This window comes from Pseudonaja textilis, chromosome 10 (assembly GCF_049901715.1).
Source record: "Pseudonaja textilis isolate UNSWEBS1 chromosome 10, rPseTex1.2, whole genome shotgun sequence".
NCBI classification, from domain to species: domain Eukaryota; kingdom Metazoa; phylum Chordata; class Lepidosauria; order Squamata; family Elapidae; genus Pseudonaja; species Pseudonaja textilis.
Genome location: NC_141999.1, coordinates 18,556,815 through 18,570,474, shown reverse-complemented (window position 1 = coordinate 18,570,474; position 13,660 = coordinate 18,556,815). Strand labels below are relative to the sequence as shown.

Below are 13,660 nucleotides of genomic sequence, written 5' to 3'. Positions count from 1 at the left end.
CATAGTAGCCCGACATTATGGGTTTTATGTTTACTGGTGACTCTTTGGCAGTTTCTTGATGGGGTGTTGTTTACTTGACTGTTGGTCTGATGTTAACCATGGATTAACTGATTAGGTTGCTGATTCCTGGTGGAGAGGTGGCTGGAGTCTTTTTGCTCTCTTTTGGGCTGCTTGATTGTCTCTTTTGCGTAGTCTATAAACATTGCTAATGCCTACGTGTCTATTGATGGTTGCCCAAAAGCCTTCAGTAAACAGCCCAACCAAAGAATTTCTAAGACCATCCTTACCCACACAGACAGGTAAGTCACCAAAATATAAAATGACAGCAAACAGCACTCCTTACTAGAACTGATGATATTACTTAATTAGGGTAATGGCATCTGTCTGTCTATCTATCTATCTGGCATCCATTTGTAAGAAAATAAGCAAGCTCCAAGAGCACCAAGCACACACACACACACCCATTTCAACCCTGAGCTGCAAATATTCTCCTTTGTTGGTTCTTGACCTTCTTTGAAACTGCTTTTCTTCTTATAAATGTTTCATCATCTTCCAACCCTATTGCTCTATCTCCTATTATTGAGTGCTCTAAGATAGTTCACCCAGACTGAGAAAATTTATAGTTTTCTCAGCAAGTATATGGAAGTTATTTGCCATTGCCATTTTCCAAAATGTGTCAGTCTATTATTGGTGATCCCAAGAGGTAATCCAGACAAAACACACAACCAGAAGTACTACTTCCATCTTGGTTGTCAAGTTACATGAACAGTATCTTACAGGACTGAAAGTACTTTTCCATTCGTTTCCTTTTACTCTCTGAAAAAGCAGGGAAGTTACAGCCTCTACCGCTCACAGCTTTAACTTCAAACTGTCTACCATGGACCTCACCTCATTCTTTTTTTTTTTTTTTGTAAATTTTATTTGAGTTTTCACAAATATAAATAAAACATCTTTTTTGAAAGCAGCATAATCCCGGGCTACATTTCTTCATATAGACACAAATTCAGGTTCATGCTCATTTTTATATTCTATTCCATATCTTATTATTATTTTACATTTTCTGCATAGCTTCTCCCCTCTTTTAATTGTCTCAATTTTATTTTAATTATCTCATCTCAATTCAAATCATTGTATTTATATTTTTTGTCTGTCCTGTTTCAATTATCTATTATCTTTTCTCATTAAACAAAATTTCTCCTGTAGTTACTGATTGGAGTATGACGCCTTTATATTTTTTCCCTAAAGTTGTAACATTCAATATAATACATAGCTTCCATTCGGATTCTGCTTGGTACATTCTTAAAATACACACTGTATTCTTAAAAAAAGAAAAAAATATATAAATGTGTATAATTAAAACAACATTCCACTCCAATTCAATTGGTTGGCAGGAGCCGGGGGCAGAATCTTTCTGTCAATGAACCCAGAATCTTAACCACTAGGCCATTAAGGAATTATTAATAAGCATATTTTTGCAAGTTGACATTTATGAGTAACATTATTTTAGTACACAATTTTATTACAGGAAATAATCTTGTTCATTCTGCTTCATCTTGGTCCTTTTTAAGTATTTTCTGGGACTTTCATATGCTCTTTTATCATATGATAGCATCCAGCAACTTAAACCACTACCTATCCTGTTCCGTTGTTAAAAGGGACTTCACAATTCTGCACTTTAGAAACCAGGGAGATAAACAACAGCATAAAAGAAAGTTGTCATCAATGTCCTTCCATAGAAAATTGACGCACAACAATATAAATTCCAGATGCTGATACTTCCTTGTTATGGAATGGCGGTCAGGATCATTAGCAATCAAGGGAAGAGGACTTTCTCAGAGAAGCTAATATAAACGTGAGAAGGTGTGAAGAAAAGTATCAGAATGTAGAAAATAGGCAAACTAGAAGGACATGCAACCTATGCCAATTGATGAGCTATTTCTCCAGAATCTTGGAACTTCTGTTGCCTAGTATGATAATGAAATCTCTGCTATCCACAAACCTGCTTAGGAAAACTCCAAGAATGCAGGCTGCAGCCTGAGCTTCACGTATGTGTTACCATCAGCAAAGCCCAATGTGCTAGAAAGTTTTGTTTGTACAATTATTATTATTATTTTTTGCTAGATTGGAGGATCTTAAAACATGAAAAACAATATTAATTTTCAGATTATTAATTTGCTAATATAGACAGGTGCCTGGATCATCACACCCTTATTTCCTTAATTGTGCTGTTCCTAAATCATGCTGTTCCCTATGGGGTCAACAACTAATCCACTCTAGGCTCCCCTTGAGGAATATTTCTTCCAAAAGGTGAAGACTTTCACAGCTCCCAATTTGTGCTTTGTTCCTTGTGTCGAAAACCTGATTGTTTTGATTCATTGATCTTTTCCAAATAGCTTTATGTAAGATGTTGCTCTTTCCATTAGGTGCCGTTTTATAGTTCTTTATCAGAGGCTGGGTCACTTTTGCAAACAAGACGATAATCCTTCCTGAGACACTTCCAAGAGTAGCAAAAGTCCTTTTGATGGAAATCATTGTGGTGGCCTTAATTGATTGGGTTGATAAAATGTTAAGAACACAAAAAATATCTAATACTGACAACATCATCAAGATAAGGATGAGTGACTTAGGATAAGGATGAGAGTCCCATGATGTGTTTACAGCTGCTTTACTCTTTGCCAACAGAGGGTATATAGTTTCCAAATGGACACCAAACCAGAATATGAAAAAAAAAAAAATAGCAAAACTTGCACATAGATGTAGCAAAAAAACTGAATTAAGAAAAAGGACAGATTTCAGATATTGTGGCACCTCTTTCAAATTTACTAACTCGGAACTGACAAGGTGTAATTATAGTAGCCAACCTGCCTTACCATCTCTTTCTGACATTAGCTGATCCAAACTCATCAAGACCCAAAGCACCCATGTCATTATTATTAGCAGGTGTCGCACCTTCCAGATTCCACGCTACAATGTAATTTTCAATGTGTAAATTTTGGAAGTCTAGAAATTTTCTTGATTGTTCAAAGGCTCCCTTATCTAGTGGTGACCTGAACTGTCATGATGGTGAGGATAACTATATCTGATGACCTTTACTTATCAAAATGTCTTTTATTCAACCACTTCCTCCTTTGACAATAGGGCCATTGCTTTGGACTCATTGAAGCATACCAGGAGAAGTATAAATAACTTACAAAACCAGCGTCGTCAGGAGAACTCACCATTTGGAAGAGCAAAGAACAGAAGAGAGGAAAGATGTTCCGTCCATTTCTTGCTTGTTTTTTTGTGTTGGCCTTTGGACAACTTCTGGTAAGAGGGGATCTGTTTAGGGTGTTGGACATAGTTACTTACACAAGTAATCGGGGTGGGCTTCAAAAAATTTAGTAACCGGTTCTCTGCCCTATAGCTGGATGGGCATGACCATGGTGGCTGCGGCTTAGTTGGCCTCCTGCACCACCCTGGGGTGTGTGTGAGTTTTCATCCTCCCTGGGCTGTGGAGGCTTTCCTCGAGCTTCCGGAAGGGCGAAAATGGCCTCCCCAGGCTCTGGAGGCTCTTGGGGAGGCCAGAAACAGACGTGTTTCTAGCCTTGCTGAACTTGCAGGAGGCCCATTTTTCACCCTCCCTGTGCTCCAAATGCTTTCCTTGAGCCTCCAGAAGGCCCGTTTCCCTCCCCCCTGGTCTCTGGAGGCTCTCTGAAGGCTGGAAACGGCCCCATTTCCAGACTTCTGGAGTCTCCAGGAGGCCCATATTTCACCTTCCCTGAGCCTCTGCGCAGGCCCTGCACTTACCTGGGATCCAAAACGGGGCTGCGTGGAGACTCCTGGGGTGGGTGGGGCAGGGTGGGCAACTACCGGATCGGTGAACCAGATGTAAAATTAACATCTGGTTCGCCCGGACCAGTGAGCACCACTAGCAGCCCCAACCCTGCAAGTAACTCTGAAGTCATCTGTCCTTATTGTTTCATCCTGCTTTCCTCTCATTCTTTGGAGGAGATCTTGTCATCATTTCAGTACCAATGTAATTGCCACATTTCCCCACTATATTTGCACATTGCTTATATCTGCAATTATCTGCAAGAGTGGAGGAGATAAAAATGGAGAAATGTCAGATTTGTGTCTAAACACCCCAGGACAGTCTTTCCAGGGGAAGTGTAAAGTTACACCTTAGATACCAAGGAACTGTAATGCTTAGCAAAATTGCTAATATCTCCATTTGGGCATCTCTTAGAATAAAAAGGGGCTCACGTTTGAATTGCAAAAATACACAGTTGTTCAAAGTACCCTTTTTTTGTTTTTATTACAACCGTTTTGAATTTTTATTTGATGAATCAACAATTGGTTGGTTAAGATCTCTTTTTCAGCACTGAAAATAAATGTGTATGTTTAAATATGAAAATGAATACCATAGTCTTATTTTGTTTTACATTTCTCCTTCCCTTTCTGTTTGTCTTTCTCCTCTTCATTGTTTTGTTAATTATCATGATCATTTTTCTTTCAGGTGGTCCAGGGCAGAGCGCTGGTAAGCACTCCGCATTTCCAACATTCGCATGCCATATCTTCCATCCATAGAGATCCATCAGATTCATATTTGCAGAGCCACAGTTTTGCTAGTGTCCCTTTTTAATGTAATTATGACAAAGTCTGAAACATAGTGATGATGATTATCTATCCATATATGGCAGAACCAAGTCCCCAATTCTAATCTAATATTAAAAAAATAAATAAATAACCAGACACAGCAATATCCACCAATATGCCGGGTGATAAATTAGTACACAGATAACAAAATACAATTTGTTCATAAGGACCCCAAATCATGGTTAGGCCTTCCTTCCTTCCTTCCTTCCTCCCTTCCTTCTTCCCTCCCTCCCTCCCTCCCTCCCTCCCTCCCTATTTTTTCTATATTTACATATATATCAGCTGAATAGCTATTGTACATTATCATGTGGAAAAATAAGGTTTAGGAGAGAGAGCGTGTGTATGCATTGATTTTACTTTAGATGTAGATGAGAGAGAGATAAAGAGAGAGAATGATAAATGAGATAGATAGATAGATAGATAGATAGATAGATAGATAGATAGATAGATAGATGATACATACATAGATAGCAGAGAGATGATAGATGACAGATGGATGATTGATAGATGACAGATAGATGATAGATAGATGATAGATAGATAGGTAAATCCTCATAATCACTATTACTTCACTTTCTTCAATGAGCTCTCCTAGGAATTTGCTAAATGATAAAAAGGTTGTCTTGCCCATATCCACTATAGACTCCCTTCAGTGGTGGGATTCAAATGTTTTTAATACCAGTTCTGTGGGCATGGCTTGGTGGGTGTGGCTTGGTGGGCGTGGCTTGGTGGACATGGCTTGGTGGGCATGGGTTGATGGCAGGGGAAGGATACTGTAAAATCTTCATCCCCACCCCATTCCAGAGGAAGGATACTGCAAAATCCCCATTCCCTCCCCACCCCACTAGCCTGCTTTCCAGCTCTGTTCTCCTGTGCAGGGCAACCAAAGAAGACCCAGCCAATCAGCTGGGATTCAGGAGGTGGAGAAGAGATGGGGGTGGGGCCAGTCAGAGGTGGTATTTGCCAGTTCTCTGAACTACTCAACATTTCCGCTACCGGTTCTCCAGAACTGGTCAGAAGCTACTGAATTTCATTCAGGCTGGCATCAGGTTGTGTTTGACCTTGGTGGGGGATGGGGGGCCATGGCCTGGGGGGCATGGCCAGCTCGACATCAGTTGTGTCAGGGGTGCCTGTGGTGGCCCGAATATTCTGCCCTTGAAAACAGGCTCCCAAGCTCCGTTTTCTGCTGTGACATCCTCCTACAACCCTCTGCCAGTGAAAACAGAGGTTGGGAGGGCCACCCATGGCCCTCATGAGTTCCGTTTTCAGCTGCAATGGCCTCCTGAAACCCTCTGCTAGTGAAAACAGAGCTGCCCGTGGCCCTCCCAAACTGTGTTTTCACTGGCAGAGGCACCACAGCCAGTCCTTTGCTGTTTCCAGGGCAGCCCTGCAGGCCAGAACTAAGCACCCCTTGGGCCAGATCCAGCCCTTGGTCCTTGAGTTTGACACCCCTGCTCTAAAGTAAATTCAAGATTTCACTCCAGTGAGGAGAATTTCTCCAGCAATCTCTTTCCCTTTGAAAGGATTTGGAAAAAGAAAACATCTTTCTTCCAAAGTGATAGAGGGAAGCGTAAAACTTTCTGCAGGGCATTTGCAAAGCCTACGTCAGGATTCCGGCCAATGCCCTAATAAAACCAGGAGCCTCGACCCATTTAGTAAGAAAAATCCATGCATTTATTAGGAGTGCCATGTCGGCACCAATTCAGCAAAGCCAGCTCTGGTTTTACCCAGTTCATGCCTTGCCTCTGACCCTGTTGCCCCCTCTCCCACAAGGTGTGTCAGCAGTCACATTCCCCAACGAAGCAATTTCGCGGGTTGTAGAAGTCACTCCATTCGACCAATCTCTGTGGAGATTGCCTGGACTTCAGGCAGCTAGGGGATGTTTTGTTTTGACTGGGGTGTGAATTCCTTGGTGCAGCTGCGAGGTACAATTTCCCATCCGCCGCACCTTATGGCAACTCGGGAGCAGGGCAGGAAAGCTTAGTGAGTTGACAGCCTATTTAACTCCCAACAACCAACAACAAAACTGTTCGGTGTTTCTTTGATTAGTAGGGGAAAACAGAATGCATTAACTCTTGTTTGTATTATTCGTTCTTTAGGGAAAACATGAACTCCTGGAGGAAAAAAAATCTGTGAGTATGTTGGAAAGATGCTACACTGGCAATTGACATACAAGGGTAGCTCTATCATTAGGTAAAGGGACACAAGCATCTCAGTCATGAGGGAGGAGAATGATGACAAGCCTTTGAGGTTCTTATCCACTAAGCCATCCTTTCCCTACTTCATTCTCTGTTGGGAATACAAGTCTCCAAAATTCAACCTGGCGTGGATTATTTGAAGCCATTAGACAATAGAATAGAATAGAATAGAATAGAATAGAATAGAATAGAATAGAATAGAACGGAATATAAAATAAAATAGTAAGTAGAATAAAATGCAGAATAGAAAATAAAATAAAAAAGAGAAAAGAGAATAGAATTCAAAATAGAATAGAATGCAGAATAGAATAGAATAGAAAATAAAAAGTGGAAAAGAGAATAGAAAAGAAAAAACGGGGAAAAAAGAGAAAAGAGAATAGAATGCAGAATAGAATGCAGAATAGAATAGAATAGAAAATAAAAAGTGGAAAAGAGAATAGAAAAGGAAAAACGAGGAAAAAAGAGAAAAGAGAATAGAATGCAGAATAGAATAGAATAGAATAGAATAGAATAGAATAGAATAGAATAGAATAGAATAGAATAGAATAGAATAGAATAGAATAGAATTTACAGTAGAATAGAATTTAGAACAGAACAGAATAGAATAATATTTTATTTGGCCAAGTGTGATTAGACACACATGGAATTTGTTTCCAGTCCAGAAGCTCTCAATGTACACGCAAAGCAACAGAGTAATAAGAATCATAATAATGATACCAATAAGATAAATCATTCTCCTCCAAATATATTGGATGGGCTGAGTTCACTGTGGAGGCTGCTGGGACTTGTAGTTTCTCACTTGTACTTGATTCCCGCTTCCCCTTTTTAACAGGAACTCCAAGAGGTTGCTGCTTCTCATGTAAAACCTGTGCCAGCACCAAATAACCTTCTGGTAAGTGTCAAAAATGTTACACTAATATCTCTTTAAGTTGTATAATTGAGCACAAACCAAGGCGTTTTACTCTAAGGTGGTTTCTGGGCCTACAACTTGCAGACAGATGCTACAAGACTAGTATTTATCCTTTGGTCTATTCTGCAAGGCAACCCATCCACTTCCCTCAATACTTAGGATGGAACAAAGAATGGTGGGAAGCTCAGGATGACTGGTCAAAGTGTTTATTGCCTTCTGCAACACTTTATCAATGCCTTCCTGCTGCTCCTTCCTTCCTAGTCTAGAAAAACAACTGAAAAAGTCTGGAATATAATGAGAAGTCAGGGACGCCCCCCACAAAGATGATTGTATAATAAAAGGCAGGAGGTTAACAACCATCACTTCATGACCATTTATTGTGGTTCGCCGGCAGCCGGTGCAGATGACAGAGGTATCAGACAGTGAGGAAGAAAGGGGACCAGTCAGGGAGTTTGGCGAGGACTTGGACGAGGGTCCTGCATCCAATGCAGGGATGGGGCCAGGATCATCTGAGGGTGGGGTGCTGTCTTCAGAGCCTTCAGAGTCTGGCAGCAGTGAGGCAGAGGACCCAGGGGAGCCTGTTCTCAGTGCCTTTATGCGCAGAGCTGCTAGAAGGCGAGAGCAGCTGAAACAAAAGGGGCGACTCAGGAGTAAGGCTGGGAGGTGATTGTGCCTCCCATAAGGGATAAAAGTCAGTCCTCAATGACAAGAAGCTTTGCAGGAAGCAAAGCAGTTCAGTCATTTCTTCATGAAGCTCTGTACTCTGGTCAGCTTTTCTCTGGGTTTTTGGGTTGGCTTACGTTAGCCTTAATTGGACTTCCGGGTTTTTTGGCAGCATTCTACAGCACTGAAAAGCGTGCTTTTATCTGGAGGAACTGTGTGTGATGAGTTTTGGCTCGAAATGCAAGTAATTCCCGTCACATTAAAATAGGTTTTACTTTTAAATTCAGTTTGTGTTTTATTACGTTTGACAAAGCCCAGGTCAGAACACCATTCATCTAAAGCAGGACTCTCCAAACTTGGCAACTTTAGGACTTGTGGACTTCAACTTCCAGAATTGCTCAGCACAGCTGGCTGAGGAATTCTGGGAGTTAAAGTCCACAAGTCTTAAGGTTGCCTTGATCTACAGGAAATTCAAGACCTTACTCAATTCATGAGAATTTCTCCAGAAATCTCTTTTCCTTTGAAGGAATTTGGACAAAGAAACCAATTTCCTTTGTACCAAGACAGTAGGGGGAAAGAAGGCAATTTTCCCAGAAGGCCTTAAAAAAAATGAACTCCCAGCAACCGGCAGCAAAACTTCTGTTTCTAGGATTACTAGAGAAAAACCAGAATTTATTAACTGTTCTTTTATTGTTATTTTTATTTAGAGACATGTACTTATGGTGAAAAGAGAGGCTGTAAGTATGCTGAAGGATGTTACATTGGCAAATGATAAACATGTTTAGCCCAGTGGTGGGATTCAAAAAATTTTACTACTGGTTCTGTGGGCGTGGCTTTGTGGGCGTGGCAAGGGAAGGATACTGTAAAATCTCCATTCCCTACCCACCCCACTACCCTGCTTTCCAACTCCGTTCTCCTGTGCTGGGCAACCAAAGAAGACCCAACTGATCAGCTGGGACTCAATGGGAGGTAGAGAATAGATGGGGGCAGGGCCAGTCAGAGGTGATATTTGCCGGTTCTCCGAACTACTCAAAATTTCCACTACCGGTTCTCCAGAACTGGTCAGAACTTGCCAAGTACCACCTCTGGTTTAGCCCTGTCATTGGGTAAAATGAGACAAACTTCTCAACCAGGACAGAGGAGAAAGATGGCACAACTCTGAGGTTCTTACCCATTCAGCCATCGTTCTCCTACTTGATGCCTTCCAACTGTACTAGGAATACAAGTCTCCCAAACTCCACCTGGTGAGGCTTATTTATAGAGTCGTTATTAGATAGTGAAAACTAGCCCCTCCCAGTCTGCTTATCTACCAGTGTGTTGATGAGCTGAGTTCACTGTGGAAGTTAATGGGACTTGTAGTTTATCACAACTGAAAAATGATATGTTGGATAAGTCCCAGAAGTGCTTTTTCAAAAGGAAACAGGACTCTCCTGGTTCTTCAGTTCTTGGATGAGAAGTGAAATGTTTTTGAAAGGGGAAAAGTTGCAATAAAGTTTAGCTGCCTTTTGAAAAAGCACCTTTGGCACAACTATCACCTTGATGATTGAGAATCTCCATAGACATTAAGTTGGAGAAGGTTCACAAGACTATAAAACAGAAGCGCATAATTGGATCCCAATGCCACCCCTGAAGAATCTTGGAGATAGTTCCCAGAGCTCTCCAAATTGACTTGCTTTATTTGGTAAGTTTTACTATTGAGGGGAAAGTGATCAAACCCTCTGATTAGAGAGCAGTGATATTGATTCTATTTATTTTTAATGACCTGCAAATATAAATAAAGTGGTTCTGCTTTGTTGCCTTGGGCCCCGACTACTCATTTCTCTTTCGAATGCAATCCTCGATGTATGCTTGCAAGGCTCGACTTGGCTGTTTGCCTGGGGGAAAAGATGATTATCTTTTCATTTCAGACAAGTCCAACTCTCGTTGCAAATGGATACTCTTGCCTGTTTGTTTTTTAGCCTGAACAAATGGATCAAGGTGAAGCTGAAAATGAGCAGGAAGCAGGAAAAGGAAGAGGAAAAGGAAAGGGGAAAGGAAAAGGAAAAGGAAAGGGAAGAGGAAAAGGAAAAGGAAAGGGGAAAGGAAAAGGAAAAGGACAAGGAAAAGGACAAGGAAAAGATGTTGAGGTAAGAAAAGGGGTTAAATCCCCAAAAGACCCATCTATCTATCATTCCCATATCTTCTAGCTTTGATCCTCTGCTGTGCCACAAACAACCCAGAACCAATGTTTAAAACAAACTCCCCAATGTAGCTTATGCTGTAAATGCAGCAGCTTTGTTTTTAATTAACCTGGTTAAGTATATTTGAGCAAACCCAGTTGGGCAGCAAGCTGCAGATGCAACTTATTGTATTCCCCTCCCTTGCAGGCATTATAATTCTCAGCTTGTCTAGCAAGGATGACTGAACTGCTACTATGCAGTTATTGAAAGTCAGGTTTGTCTGATCATAGATAAATATCAGGATGGACTAACGCCTCTATTTTTCTAGGATGAACCAATGCAACAGGATGACCAAGAGTAAGCACTACTGGTAAGTTTTCTAATACAATATCAGTTCCTAAACATTCATGTCCAAGGAATTTCTGTCTTTTCTTACTGAAGGTTAAGATTGAACTGCAATCTCCAATTTCCAGGGTAGCAACAATTTTCAAGGCATAAGCCATCTTGGTTAATCACTGGCATACGACACTGCCCCCTAAACCAGGCAAAAATTAGATAGAAATGTGAAGAAACCTACAGGCCACCCTTCTCCATTGTTCTTTCTTGCTAATGTCCCACTGAACGTTAACACTCACCTAGCACTGAAACTTAATGAACTCACATTTTAATGGCAAGCCAGCCACCGCATTCCTTTGGTACCTGGGGTGGGTATTCTGGGGTTTTGCAGAAGCAGGGGATACCCATGGGCTGAGTTACCCATGCCTTCTTGCCACGAAAATGTTTCAAAATGCAAGAAGAACCTTTTTAGCTGGGGAATTGTGAGCTCATGGAAAAGGGCCTTCAGCTCTTTGGAATCACGAGCTAGACATGGACCGAATTTGCTCCACTCAGTGGTGGGCTGCAACCAGTTTAACAACCGGCTTGTTTTGCACATGAGTGTGCCGAAGGCACTTGCACACAGCACTGAAAATGGAGCATTTAGAAGCTCAGCTGCTTACCTTCCAAGTCAGCAAGGTAAGTAGAACAGCAAGGGGAGGGGGAATCAGTTGTGCTACATGATTGAGATGAGCTAGAAAGCAGGAAATAAAGGCCAGGATAGGGTGGGTGGGTGGGTGGGTGGGGCCAGCTAATTGTCGGAATTACTGGTTCGCCTGACCTGTTCTGAACCGGCAGGAGCCCACCACTGGCTCCACTGTGTTGGTTGCGCTCTCGGTCATCTGATCCTTTCTGTTCGTCCAGGTGCTGCCAATGTCGCAAGGAAGGCCAAGCTGTTGACCAAGTTCCTCCTTTCCTCCTAATTAGAAGCGATCATTCACTGGATGAATTGTACCAAAAAGCAGGGCTGGTGGTGGGACTAGTGACTTTATTTCTGTCTACTGGGTTTAGGGAGCTTTCAATGACAATAAAGTAAGTGTATCATCCATTCTTGTCCTTTTATGATTTCAAGCAGGGGTGGGATCCTACCGGCATAACAACCGATTCGGTGAGCTGCGCGTGCATGCGCACTGTTTAACAAATTACCAGCTCCAAGAAGCATTCACCTTCTCCTACTAATGAGTGGCACTCAGCTGTGCCGGACAAAGCAGCTGAGGAGGAAAAAGCAGGGAATAAACACAGCCTAGAGCCCGGGTGGGCCAAACAGAAGACCAGGATATTGTCACAGCAAACCGGTTTGGTGTCAGCTGCTCTTCGGAGCTACCGGTTCTATAGAGCTGGACTCAACCAGTAGAATCCCACCGCTGATTTCAAGGCCTATAAATGAGAGAGTCTCAATCGCCACAAATATCTGCATGACCATCAGCCTCCTCTGCCTTGTAAGCCTAGCATCAGCCTTGGGCCATAGAAAGAGTACAGTGCCACCTTCCCTGGCAGTCAGATTAAACTCTCACTGTTTCTCACCAGAGTGCAACAGCCATGCTGTTGCCACTTCCAGGAGGACACAGGTAGTCCTCGATTTACAGCCATTCGTGTAGTGAAGTTACGATGGCCTTGAAAAAAAAGTGACTTGGGGACTTCCGGTTTGAGCTTCTTCAGCGACAGACCGAAACCTCATCTCTGCGAGGCTTCGATCCGTGCTCGCCGCTGGAGCACCCGGAGCCGGCTGGTTTTGAGGCTAAGCCACCCTGTAGAGGTGGTGAAGAAAGGGGAGACTGCCAGCAGGGTTGAGGAGAGCCGCATCTCTCCTCCCCAGCTGGCCATTACTCCCTTTCCCGAAGGCGGTTGGTCAGAAATGGCCACCACAAAGAAGAGCTCGACCAGAAAAGAATGTGCAGGAGGAAGATAAGAGAAAGTTTTGGTTGACCGGGTCAAACAGCAAATGCAACAAATAAGGTACCCTGGAATTGAAACTGTTAAAAAACAATAACATTGTTCCCTAAGAAGATTTTTAAGCTGCAAAGGAGAGAGAAAAGGGAAAAGATTTGGTTTTCTCCTTTTCCTATACTGACAGCTAAGAGACTTAAGCAAGAAATTGGAAAAAAATCCACTTTGACATCAATAGGCATTTAATGCTGAAAATAAAAAGTCAAAGGGATAATAAAGATTTCTGGATAATTAAAAGCTTTTGAAAACAGGAAAGGAGAGAGGAAGAATAAAAGGGCAGGATCTGGAAGGGAGGAGACTGCCAGGAATTAAAAAAGAACTTACAGCAAAATCTCAACAAGATTTCCAAAAGATACATTCTAACTGAAATATTGCAACAAAAACCCCAGGAAGAGAAAGTCGAAAAAGAAATAAGAAGATATAACTTGGGACTATCTGGATTGCTTGATGATTTCTGGACTCTTGGTTATTGTTTTGAATGACTAAAATCAATCAGGTGGTTGTTTAAAACTTTTTAAAATGGCTCCACTTTTAGAAGAATTGAAAATGGAACTTAAAAAGTACAAAGAAGATGCACAAGAAGGGAGAGGTTCTTTTGGCATCGTATTTCAGTTTTTAGAAATGGAGATTTGGAATTATGAGAAACAACAAGAAATGCCTGCAGAACAAGAAGATTGCGACAAAGAAGAAGCCATCTTTAATGAACAAGTAATCTTAGATGGGTGGGAAAAAAGGGGGGGAGAAAGAGAATGGAAAGTTTAAGATTGGGAAAA

General features: G+C 41.8%; 1 protein-coding gene and 1 long non-coding RNA gene across 3 annotated transcripts in view; both read left to right on the top strand.

Annotated features, from left to right (window-relative positions):
• The window catches only part of LOC148124938 (uncharacterized), a 147,577-nt gene that overhangs the window by 106,549 nt on the left and 27,368 nt on the right, over window positions 1-13,660 (top strand). The window lies entirely within an intron of this gene.
• LOC113448209 (uncharacterized) lies at window positions 3,191-11,986 on the top strand. 2 transcript variants are annotated; one of them, XR_015744828.1, is made up of 7 exons: window positions 3,191-3,327; window positions 6,735-6,767; window positions 7,666-7,725; window positions 9,114-9,143; window positions 10,365-10,544; window positions 10,894-10,935; window positions 11,805-11,986. XR_015744828.1 is itself a non-coding variant. In XM_087939989.1 (7 exons), the coding sequence occupies exons 1-6, from the start codon at window positions 3,253-3,255 to the stop codon at window positions 10,924-10,926; spliced, it is 399 nt and encodes a 132-aa protein (XP_087796115.1). In that variant the 5' UTR covers window positions 3,193-3,252; the 3' UTR covers window positions 10,927-10,935; window positions 11,805-11,986. The 2 variants fall into 2 exon arrangements, 1 of the variants encoding a protein (XP_087796115.1); XM_087939989.1 differs by having other exon boundaries at window positions 3,193-3,327; window positions 10,365-10,532.